This window comes from Morone saxatilis, unplaced genomic scaffold, assembly GCF_004916995.1.
Source record: "Morone saxatilis isolate NCDOM2014 unplaced genomic scaffold, NCSU_SB_2.0 Contig5, whole genome shotgun sequence".
Taxonomy (NCBI): domain Eukaryota; kingdom Metazoa; phylum Chordata; class Actinopteri; family Moronidae; genus Morone; species Morone saxatilis.
In genome coordinates this window covers 16,234,629-16,246,832 of record NW_023340095.1, presented here as the reverse complement: position 1 = coordinate 16,246,832, position 12,204 = coordinate 16,234,629, and the positions used below count along the sequence as shown (strand labels likewise).

General features: G+C 42.7%; 1 protein-coding gene across 1 annotated transcript in view; it reads right to left on the bottom strand.

The window, feature by feature from the left end:
• Positions 1 to 639: 639 nt before the first annotated feature.
• Positions 640 to 12,204, bottom strand: part of cand1 (cullin-associated and neddylation-dissociated 1) — a 15,330-nt gene continuing 3,765 nt past the window's right edge. The window contains exons 2-18 of the mRNA XM_035677053.1: positions 8,247 to 8,370; positions 7,908 to 7,995; positions 7,651 to 7,819; positions 7,455 to 7,560; positions 7,234 to 7,379; positions 6,619 to 6,770; positions 5,703 to 5,843; positions 4,710 to 4,851; positions 3,854 to 4,062; positions 3,599 to 3,767; positions 3,421 to 3,510; positions 2,994 to 3,147; positions 2,666 to 2,903; positions 2,042 to 2,230; positions 1,792 to 1,935; positions 932 to 1,067; positions 640 to 832 (exon numbers count right to left, since the gene is read on the bottom strand). Of these exons, the coding sequence (XP_035532946.1) occupies positions 651 to 832; positions 932 to 1,067; positions 1,792 to 1,935; positions 2,042 to 2,230; positions 2,666 to 2,903; positions 2,994 to 3,147; positions 3,421 to 3,510; positions 3,599 to 3,767; positions 3,854 to 4,062; positions 4,710 to 4,851; positions 5,703 to 5,843; positions 6,619 to 6,770; positions 7,234 to 7,379; positions 7,455 to 7,560; positions 7,651 to 7,819; positions 7,908 to 7,995; positions 8,247 to 8,370 (2,579 nt within the window). The 3' untranslated portion in view covers positions 640 to 650. The remainder of the gene's footprint in view (positions 833 to 931; positions 1,068 to 1,791; positions 1,936 to 2,041; positions 2,231 to 2,665; positions 2,904 to 2,993; positions 3,148 to 3,420; positions 3,511 to 3,598; positions 3,768 to 3,853; positions 4,063 to 4,709; positions 4,852 to 5,702; positions 5,844 to 6,618; positions 6,771 to 7,233; positions 7,380 to 7,454; positions 7,561 to 7,650; positions 7,820 to 7,907; positions 7,996 to 8,246; positions 8,371 to 12,204) is intronic.

Here is a 12,204-nt window from a genome sequence, read left to right as displayed (position 1 = left end):
ACGAAATCTATCTAAATTATGATTCATTCATAGATTTAAATCTGTAAACCAATGAGATTACAGTCAGGGGAGAAAGAACATAGTGACTGGCTGAGAGAGGAAAGGGCGGCTTATCATCATTTCTATGTTCGATTGTTGTTTTAGTTGTCACAATAAAGTTTCTCTTACAATTAACAATCAATACGTCTTTAAAACTGAATATTACATTTGATCGATCGCTGTATATTGGCTAAGGCTATCAGCTGACTTAAGTGTTCACTATACACACGATGTATGATTATTCATTCATTACTGATCAATATCAATACATTTAAAATTGAAATAGTTTCTCACACAAATACTTTTGCCAATATAAAGATTAATTAATTCTGTAATTGATCAGATATTGTTACCGTAACTGCAGTTATACTTTGAGTGTGACAATAGGTTCCCTTTGGTTATTGATCAGATGTGGGGGAAATTTAATTTCCAGGGTATTCTTCAACTGTTTGCAGCATGGTTTTATGGTTACCATCAGAGTATTGATTAACCTACAGCAGGTATCCTTTAGCGGGGCAGCACGGGTTATTGGTTACGATCAGAAGTATTGATTACCTGACAGCGGTATCCTTGAGCGGGCAGCAGGTTATTGTTTACCGACAGAGTATTCATTACCTGACAGCAGTAGCCTCTTTGAGGCGGGGCAGCAGGGTTTCGGGGTCGATCAGCGTCAGTTTGCCCAAACACTCGGCCACCACGTTCCTGGTTCCTTCCTCCTGACACTCGCAGTGTTTGAGCAGCAGAGACCAAACCGACTCCACGTACGGCTTCAGACCGGACACCGACGCCGAACCTCAACACGGACACACAGATTAAAACCAAAGCACACACACACACACACACACACACACACACAGACACTTATCGACACAGTGTGTGAGCTTCTTCTTACTGATGATCTCTTTGAGTGAGTGCAGCAGCAGGTACTGTCTCTTGGAGGAGGAGATCTCCTGCAGGACGAAGGGCAGATACTCCGGAAGATTCCCCACCGCAATACTGCCCAACGCATAGGAGGCTGCCGACTTCACCTGAGAGACAGACGGGAAGAGAGAGAGAGAGACAGATCAATATCTACTAACACCTTACTGAATTAGACTTTGGTTAACAGCTTGTTGGGATGAAGCTGGAGTCATGAAGACTAGACGACACCGACAGAAGACAGCACACATAAAAACTGTTTCCAGCAACCTGAAGAGGTTTTTTTCTGTCTTGGCAGTCAGATGAGAGAAGTTATTGATCGACCCGAGTAAATACAGAGGCTGAGCTATAGCTCGATAAAGATTACAGTTACAGAAACTCAACAAAAACAAGATTTCTTCCATTTAACAGAAAAACAAAAATGAACATTTAAAAAAAGTTTTCCTTGTTGATAAAGCTGCAACTAATGATTTCATTATCAATTAATCTATCACTTCATTTATTATTAATCCATAAATTGTTGAGTCATTTTATGAACAAACATATTCAGTTTCATCAAAGAAGATAAAGAAAAAACAGAATATTTAAACATTTTTGCTTATAAAAATTGACTCAACTGTTAAATTGTTGCCTTTTGATTTTCTGCAGATCAATTTCTTTATTATTCAGCTGATGGTTTCAGCTCTACTCGCTAATTTATACTGAAAGATTTGGACGACTAACGTGCTAAACATCAGCCTGTTAACACGCTGACTTCAGCATTGAGCCTCACATGTTAGAAACTCTTCATGTGGAATCTGAAAGGAGCTTCCTGGTCAGACAGACGGGCGTTACCTCTTCACTGGAGGAGGAGAACGCGTCCAGGATGACGGTCTTGAGCTCTGGTTGGCTGCTGAGGTCCACATGGTGTCCCACCTCGCCCAATGAGAGCAGAGCGAGCAGTCTGATGGAGTCTGTGGAGCGGCTGTTCTTCACGTCCTGTCGGCGCGGGAACAAATAACTTTATATAAACATCCTCCACGATGTGAAGCACACGTTAACCAGAGTATGTGCAGACAGACAGGCAGACAGACAGGTAGTGTACCTGGATGAACTGTCCGACCACGGCGGGTCCCTCGGTGGGGCAGGCTCGGGTCAGAGCGGCGACGCATTTAGCGATGGAGCAGTAGGCCTGTTTGTGAGGCAGAGCGGCACTCTGGGAGTAAACTGGACCGGTCAGCATCCTCAGCAGGTCCATGTAACCGAGACCAGGAGTCTCTGTAGCCACTAAAGCCTGAACACACACATAAATACCTTCAAGGATCAATACACATATTTAAGCATTTATTTTGTTAGTATTTTTTTATATGCATTTTATTTATTAAGCATTTTATTGTGTTAGTATTTTTTTACAAGCATTTTATTTATTAAGCATTTTATTTTGTTAGTATTTTTTATTAAGCATTTTATTTTGTTAGTATTTTCTCATTAAGCATTTTATTTTGTTAGTATTTTTCATTAAGCATTTTATTTGAGTAACATTTTTTATTAGGCATTTTATTTTGTTAGTATTTTTATTAAGCATTTTATTTAGTTAGTATTTTTTATCTATTTTATCTTTATAAACTTCTGTATTTATCGTTCATTACTCAGCTTTATTATCTCCTGTTACAACCCAATAAAAAGTTAACGTAAAAACTAAACTCCAAATAAAGTGTTCCTGTTCTACCTGGTAGAAGTCCAGCATGGCGGCGAGCGCCCCGCCCTGCAGCAGCGGGGATCGAACCAGCGCGATGAGCTGCTGGAGGATGTTCCCGCTGCTCAGCTGACCCAGCGAGGACGGGTGAGTGACGGCCAGCGTGGACAGGAAGCTGAGCGCCATCTGAGACACGTGCATGTCGCTCTCTGAGATGAGAGGAGGCAGCTCGGCGAGGACCGCGTCCACCATGACGGGAGTCACCGCGGAGCTGAAACGCACACGTTCGGAGAGTGTTACCGACAGGAAGGAGGTGGGCGGAGCTTACGGCTGCGTGGGCGTGGCCCGACAGGTGTGTTACCTGTAGTTTCTGAGCAGGATGTCCAGAGCGGCCAGCGTGCAGAGCTTCAGAGCTCGCTGGTTCTTGCGGAGGAAGGAGGCGAGGATGGGAACGGCGTCGGGGAGAACCGGCCTCAGATCGATTTTCAGCGGAGAGCCGGCGATCAGCGTCAGAGCTGCCGGAGAGACAACCAATCAGAACCTCAGTCAGGTGGTGACACAGTAACAGCTGTGAGTCTGGCTCAGATGGAAATGCATGCTGGGATATAGAGTTCAGAAGCCGGTACTGGCCGATCGCAGTCAGCATCCGTTTATAAATGTTATCTGATATTAAAACTGCTATAAAAGGCTGAAAATAAAACTTGTATTAACAAACTGGTGTCACTGTAGCGGACGGAGCACGCCGCGACGTCCTGTGGCGCTCCACGGCGGTGGAGGGCGGGGCTTACCTTTCACTGTCGTCAGTCTGGTGATCTCGTTCTTGAGGCGCTCTAAGAAGATCAGCAGCGTTCCAGGAAGTTCAGTAGGCAGCCGGTCACCTACACAACCAGACGGGAACGATTAAACGACAAAGCAGCGAGGAAAACCAAACAGGAAGCAGCATCGCGGCTGACAGGCGGTGGTTACCTAGGTTACAGATGATCTGCCCCATACAGGAGATGGCGCGCTCTTTGACCTCCTGGTCGATGTCGGCGGCCTTCAGGCGTTTGATTGTACAGGTGAACAGGTCGCTGATGTAGGGGGAGGGGTCGAAGCTGTCCGAGCCCTCTGATTGGTTGTCCAGAGGTCGGATCACCTGCGAGGAGAGAAACCGTAAGAATCAACTCGTCGTGTCAGGAGGTCGGAGAGGTTAACGGCGGGCTGCGGGTTCACGACTCCCACCTTGACGAGCTGCTGCGTGACGAGCAGAGCCTCCGAGGTGATCTTGTAAAAGGGGTCTCCGACGCAGGCCACCACGGGCGGGACGAGGGCGGGGACGTGGGCGTGGAAGGCGTGAGCGGGGTGCGTGACCATGATGACGTGGAGACAGGCCAGGGCGTCGATTTTGAGGTTGGAGCTGCTCGACTTATCGTTGAGAGAGAAGATGATACCTGAAGAACACAGACGGGTATTAATACAACCGACTGCCAGAAGCTGTCACACAGTTGCACTGTGTGATCCAGTCTTCAAGCCACATGTTTACCATCCACTGTTTGATCTTGGTGCTTTTTAACTCTAGATTTGAACCGGATGAAGGATTTTAGTCATCGGACGTCTGGATCTTAAGTTATCAGAGAAACAAGGCTCCTTTGTCTGTCCAACAGCCGTGGGCGAAGCAGTGATTTTTAAGGTGGAACTGCTTTATTCAGTGTGTTTAAGGTGGAACTGCTTTATTCAGTGTGTTTCAGTGGTTTAATCAGCAGGTCTGTTTGTTTTGGAGAGGAGGAGACCTCTGTGGATAATTGGGCTCCCGGCAGAAACCTCCTGAACCAGAACACTGAAGGACATCCTAAACCGGGAGAAGCTGACTGCAATGATGCCAATGGTGGTTGAAGACAACAACTCTAGACGAACTTCTGTCGCTTAAATTAAACTTAGCTGAGCGGAGAGCCACAGACCGAGTAGGAGGGCAGCAGGAGCAATAACAGGAGGCAATAACAGGAGCAATAACAGAGCAGCAATAACAGAGACAATAACAGGAGTAATAACAGGGAGCCCATAACAGGAGTAATAACAGTAATAGGTGGTGTAGTATCACCTGGTATTAGTACTGGGATGTGCTGAGTCAGGGCTCCTGGGAGGACGTTCACCAGCTCAGTCAACATGTTGAAACAACACTGACGGGTTTTGACACTTTTCTCCTTCAGCTGCTTGTGAAGAGCTTTGACTATCATGGGAACCTGCAGGGGGCGAGAGACATTAACGGAGAGTGTGAGAGAGCGTGAGAAAGAAGACGACCACCAGCAGTGCTTCCTGTTTTCTGTGGTCGGCGGTGCAGGATGCTGAGGGTTTCCTGTTAGCGCCTACAGAATGGAAACAGATTAAAGCTCCAACAGCGACATCTGCTGCACGGACACAAAACTGCAACCAGTGAGGAGCTGATTGATTATGGATCGTTACAGTATTAACTCATACAATATGACTTTTCTACATAATTTAGGGCTGCAACTATTATTTTCAAGTCTTTGTTTAGTCTATAAGGCTTCAGAATAGTAAAATCTAATCTTCCCAAATCAAAGTTGAGATCTTTAAATGACAACAATCGGGGATTTTATTAATTTTGCTTTAAAAATTGCTTTATAATTAATCAATCATTGAAGTTGTTGATTAATAAACATTGTTTCAGCTTGTAAATAAAGAAACGTCTGCACAAAACAGTGACTCATAAAGTGAAGCATTTTACTAACAATTTGAATTATTAATAACTAAATTTCCATTAATCATTTAGATTATAATGTGTTTTAAAATACTAAAAATGTCCATTACATGTCCTAAAAGTTTAATGTGAGCAGTAAAGAAAACAACAACAAAGATATTCAATTTACGATGACAGAAAACAAAAAGAAACATCTGGAAACAAACCAAAGTTGGCAGTTATATTTATTAAATAAGGTATTTTATGTGTTTTTAATACCTTTACGAAGCACGCTGACTCTATGTGTGATCTGAGCCGCTTTAAAGTCGACCAATTCTCTAAATTTGACTCTTTAATCTAATAAACAAGGAGTGTTTGTTTCATTCATTCGGTCACCTGGCTCTGCAGCATGGTGAGTGGCGTTTCTCCCTGCTCCATGGCGTCTGGATCGGCCAACCAGCTCTGAGCCGGTCTGGTCTGTTTGAGCAGCGACAGGTAGGCGTGGAAAACATCGGCCTTCACGTTCTCCTCCCTCTCCTACAGACAGACGGGAAGCAGATTAACAAGTATGGATTACATACGTCGGGTCAATAGGCCGGGATTATCTGTGTTAGCCATTTATTGCAATCAACAGCAGTCGGATTAGTCCGATCAATAGGTAGAAATCACTTTAACCAAGAGGTGGAGATTAGTGTCCGATCAACATATAACCTATATTTGTTTTTAACCAACATAAAGAGCAAAGGTTTAAAGAGAAACGTCTCTAATTACTGATTCAACGTCTGTTCTAGTCACACAGTCGCCGACACGCTGGAACAAACTCACTATATCTTTTACACAAAGAAAGGAATAAACTTTATACATTTGCAGAATTTACAAGACGAGGCAAATAATTAAGAATCTGTCAGACGGCTTTTCACAGAGTTTATAAAGTTTGATCCAAATCAAGAACTTTGTGATTATTTAAAGGGAGTCTGGTGCTGATTTTCAGGTTTAGCAGAGATCTGATCTCAAAAATTAAAATACCAGGCGTAAATGCAAAAGCAAGATGGGATTGTTTATGTGCCTCCAGATATAGATCACACTGTAACATCAGGAGTAAATGGGTTGGTGTCATTGATCGGTAGAGCCTCCCTGATCTAAAACCAATCAGCTGATAAAGCCTGGTCATATTCCTCCAGCTACAGCGAGGATACTTTAGGATCCTCCTGCAGTTGACGCCGTCAGAGCGAGTTAACCATCAGGTCTCAGTGAGGAGGAGATGAAGCGTCAGAGTGAGGAGGTGAAGAAGAGCAGCGACGGCTGACGGTACCTTGAAGCGACAGACGAGCGCAGGAGAGACGGAGCGATAAAACTCTGGCAGCATCTCGTGACGAGTTGAGACAACGGCGTCCAAACACTTGGCGGCCGCCCGGCGGACCTTCCAGCTCATGTCGTCATCGTCACTGTACTCATCGTCACTGCCTGGACAGACACAGAGAGCGGCTGCTGTTAGACGCTGCGATCGGGGTTAAAGTTAAAACGGAGTGAAGAGTTTCCACTGTGTTTAACATCAACCACACTGAGAAACACCAGTTATCTTCATCAATAACTAACTAACAGCTGCTTAATTACCTCAACATGTCGATTAAAGTAACTCAACGATTTGTTTCAGTGAAGTTTTGAAGACTTGTGTTATAAATAAATAAAGTCTCTTTAAAGACACATTCAGAATCATTACTGCTGTTTCTGTTCGCGTTGAACAGGCAGCTGATAAAATATAGATATTTAAATAAACTAATATCATAAACGTCGGACGACTAGTAAAATCTTTAGTGGGGGGGCCGTCCTGATATCTCGTGTATGAAGGTGTTTTCATTCTGTGTTTCTGCCCGTTTAAGTGACGAGAAGAAGCTGCTATCTCTCTTTCTCTCTTATAATTCAGTACCTTGGTAGTCTTCATCGTTCTGCTCAGCGTCCATGGCGTTGTCGTCCTCGTCTTCATCGTCAAAGTTGTAGTTGGGGTCGTAGGTCAAGTAGCGCAGGCAGATTGAGATGACCGTGGGGACGTGGGGGTAAACTTCTTTAGGACACCTGGAACGACAGCGTGAATGTGAAGCGAGAGCGACGACAGCGGCGATACGCTGGCGGGGTTGCGGTGTGAATTACCTCCTGACGAAGGACTCGAAGGCCTGGATGCAGTACTCTCTGAGCTCATCGTCGTCGACGTTACAAAACTTCACCACCAGAGGAATGATCTTCTCCAGATACTCTCCTGAACACAGAAAACAGCTCGTTCATTTCTGAGGCGGCTCATTAAAAGCTTTCATATCAACACTTCGATGTCGGCGCCCGTCTGTCTCACCGATCCTGTGTCCGGCCTGTCTGCTGATGGCGGCCGTGCACTGTATGTAGGTTCTGGTGGTCGACATGTTGTCGTTCCTCCCCAGCTCGGTCAGAAGGTGCTCGATCAAATCGATGAAGACCAGATTCCCGCAGGACATAACCAAGTGACCCAGAGCCATGATGGTCCTCTGAAACAGGTTACAACAGCTGTCAGTGGATACAGGGCAGACGCACACCGCCTCCTTAATGATGAGCAACCTAAAAGGTCGGACGCACCTTTCTGACAGCCAGTCTGGGGGAGGTGAGCTGAGGGAGGAGACAGCTGAGGATGGAGGGATGGAAGTTCACCAGCAGACCTCCTTGTCTGCAGAGAGACAGACAGTTAACTGTTTATTTTATTCCACACAAGATTAAAGTCAGCCTTTCTAACGCAGCACAGTTCATTTACTTAGAGATGAATACAACACATGAATCTCAGATGGTAGAGAAACGTACAAGAGAAAACATCTGTCTAGATTAAAGTCAGAAGCTGTTCAGCACATTTCCTGTTGACGTTGTTTACTGTGACAGTATAAATGGAGGATGATGTAGTGGGCAGGTAGACGGGGAGCGGACCTGCAGAGCATGTCAGCCATGATGTCGAGCGCCTCCAGCTGGACAGACACGTCTTCCTGTTTGGCGATGGCGCTCGTCAGGCGACCCGTTATCTTCTTACAAACGCTGGCAGCTAGAGCAGAGCCTGAGACACAGACGGGTGGACAGTTAGACAGCAGTAGGGACGTAACCATACACTCAACTCACCATTCAATACGGTTCACGATTTTTTGTTCATGATTTTATTTTATTTTTTAATCAAAATGAGCTACAGACAAATTATGACCAAATAAAATGATCTTTTATTCGTAGGAAAAAAATCTTAGAGGTGCTTTCTTTACAGAAACTCTGTAAAACAGTTTGTGTCCTCTTATAAAAACTTACATGGTCATCTTAAACAACAAAATACATGAAAAATATCTCCTTTCTTTAGAAACAATCTCTAAACTGGTGTAATTCAATATCTTAAATAACAAAAGAATATAAAATCGACCAAAAAAAAGAAACACTGTTAAACTCTGTTTTTGTGTCTTATAAAAAAAAGTACAACTGCAGTAGTTATTTGTTATGGGGGAGAGGAGATGCAAAGCCTCTCGTCAGGGTGGTTTGTATACTAGTGTTGCACCGATACTTCAAAAGTATCGCGATTCTCAGAAATTAAAAACGTCACGATTCCTAAATTTATTAGTATCGATACTTTTAAGAATGACCACGTTCCAGATTTGTAAGAGACGTATTTCATGTTGGTGTGTGCAACGCATGCTTCAGTGCCTTCCCTGGGATCTCTGTGTTTTCCCCCACCACGCCAGCAAAGAAGCTGCAGCTGTCAATGTACAAACAAACACTATAACCGAGACGCTGCATGTGCGACCACAGTGAACCGTGGCCGCCGTCCACGACTGGTAGAAAAAAGGAACGCAGAGTGAACTATGGCAAGTACTTTGCCTACCCTTGCTGCAGTGAGGGCAAAGCTACCGCTAGTGAGACCTGTTTCATCATCACAACAATAAACAAATGTAAACAAAGGAGCCCAACACTGAACCTGGCAACACACACACCGACGAGTTGTACAAAGGTTAAAGACCCGACACCAGGTTACGTATGTGAACAGATAACACGATCAAGGTTCATGGCCCTAAAACGAGTCAAGAGTAGGCTGACGTTTATTTTGTAGAATCACAATTTGGCACAAAACACCGTAGTTTTACGAGCATCAAGAATAGTAGCACATGGCATTAACCCTCACGGCGTAACCAATTAGCTTGCAATTAAACGTCCTCTGAAAACCAACCTTTCACAGCATACACGTTAATTTTAAAAAGCACAGCGACCTACGCAAAAGGAGGGATTTCATACACGCCTCTTGTAAGAAATATGGACTCACAAAATAACAAAAATTTAACCATCAAAGAAATCAAGCGTAAGAAGTCACGGAAACATAGCCTACATTACATCCATAATCACCAGCTTAAATAATACAGGTTAACCATATTTCCATATTACTTACATGTAATCGTTATGCGTAAGTCTAAAGTACAGTTACACATAACCACTGCAATAGAGATCTAAGTTCAGTATAAAGTATTGCGTACATCCACATAAGACTATTTAAGGTCTTCTGTTATGACAAATAACACATCAATTAAATATTTCATTTCTTCTCTACAGACATCTGGACACGCGTGCATATGCATTAAAATGTTCCCGGTTTAAAAAAAGCACAGCAATGAATATTTTGAGATGTTCCCCCCTTGTCAAAAAGCAAAAAGTATCGAAAAAAGTATCGAAATCGCAATTCTTGACTTGTTATCGGTATCGAAACAATAATTTTGTTATCGTGACAACACTAGACATATCATCACTTTTTAAATTGATATGGCAAACTTGCTAGCAAACAGTTGCTTATTTATACATCTAGCAGTTATAGAGCAACATTATCATTCATTCGGAGTTCTGGCCACATCATAATTATATTATTGATTCACTTTTAGTGCTGTTTTTAGTGTCCAAACCAACTCCTGTGGGAAATATCTGTCTCTTAAGCTGCTAAATGCTCTAGTATATTGGACTAGTCTCTTATTGTACCTGTTGTTTGGTACTGAACAGGTAGTGAACAGTGGATTTTTAGAGATGTTTGCTAAAAATTATTCTCTGAAAGTGGTGAGAGTGAACCAAAACAAGTCTAAAGAATTAGCTTAAACTCATTAATTATTCTCTGTAGGTTCAAGACCCCCTTTGCACTTTCACATACAGTTTTTACATTGTCATTTTGTTGCTGCTTTAAAAAATTTAATATTTATACTGTAAAGTGACATTACGGTTCATTACTCCACAACAATTGGTGTAGAAGAGCTGTTGTGAAGATTTAAATCTAAAGCTATCTCTGCTGTGTTATGGGTTATTTTAAACTCATTTTTAAAACTAAATTTAACAATATATAATAAATAGGTATTATTTAGTAACCTAAATCTTTACATTGGTTTACTGTGGTTCACTGCAGTTTATAAAGTTCATAAAATGTGCTATATTCATGTCTACACTCTAACACATTATAAATGATGTCTTTTTCAGAAAAGTGTAACCATGGAAAACATGGTCATACTTTTCACCACTCATACTTCCTAACAAGTGCTGTTGGTAGATATAGGTCTGTGGTTGTCATGGAAACCGCTCTATTCATGCCGGGTGAAGTACGATTGCTTCCTGTTTGCTCTCCCCTTGGACTTTTCAGTTTAATCGCCTGAAAGCAGGCCAAGTATGAAAATATGAAACAAGATCGGCAGCAAGCACAAACTTTAAACAGCAACAGATTTTTTTGTAGACATCCTTTTTTATGGGCTCTTCTTCTGCCACTGTGGAGGGCATGCACATCTGGATGAATTGTAGTTGTGTTGCTTTGCCTCCGACAACATCACAGCTGAAATTGTTTTTCTTTGCTTCAACTGGCTCACTTTCCTTTATGGAGGTAGACTGATGTCTTCTTCAGCATTCACAGTATCTGACCAGCGGCTGTCAGCTCTTAGTCCTGAAGGTGAGGTTCTGTCTGTCCCTGTAGACATATTTCACACACACACACACACACACACTAACCACATGCTCCTGGTGCATCAACCATACTCTCCCTACAAGGGAAATGTAAAAAAGCTCTTAGTGATAGCCTCAGGGCATTACAAGGTGGCTAGAAAGACCTTTCAGCCTGCTTCATGCTCCTCCATAGCCAATATGCCAATGTGACTCCACCAGCTAACATATGAGATCATAAATTAATTAACTGTAGCTGCACATATTAAACCATTGTATAGGTGCATACTTTTAAAGGTCCAGTTTTATACAGGAATCACATCTGAGAAAAAAGGCTAACATGTTTTAATGTAGAGGCTGCTTAATGTTTTTAGTCAACGAGATGATGCAGTGGTTTGCAGATAATGGCTAATACGCTATGTTTGGTGACGTATTACAGTAAATAACCAATATGATGAATTTAGCCGTAACGTATCCTGCACCCAGTGGTGAGATGGAGCGGGAACCTGCTGAGTGTGAGGACAGAAACAAGTTGCGTATGACCTCTAAGGATTTGGGTGTGTGTATGCAGTCAGAGAACAAGCAGGCTTTTGTAATAAGTGTTTTCAAACTCAGGAACTCAAGGAACAAGAGCTAGATAAAGGTTGATCAATTTGTGGATGGACAGAAAATGATTGATTACAATTCATCAGGTAATGGTAAAAATGATCAACAGATTCATTCATGATGAAAATAATATATAAATATTAGCCTCTGAAATATATAATAAAGATATCTTTCTAGAGTCTCTAGCACATTTCAACAGTGACAAACTCACCATAAAAAAGTGAAAAAGTTATACTCATCTTTCCACTGGAAGCTGCCTCAGAGGACATGTCATAGTCATACTTTTGACTCAGTCTGGACTGACAACATTATTATTATACAGTCACTAACACATAAACCCCTATGTATAATG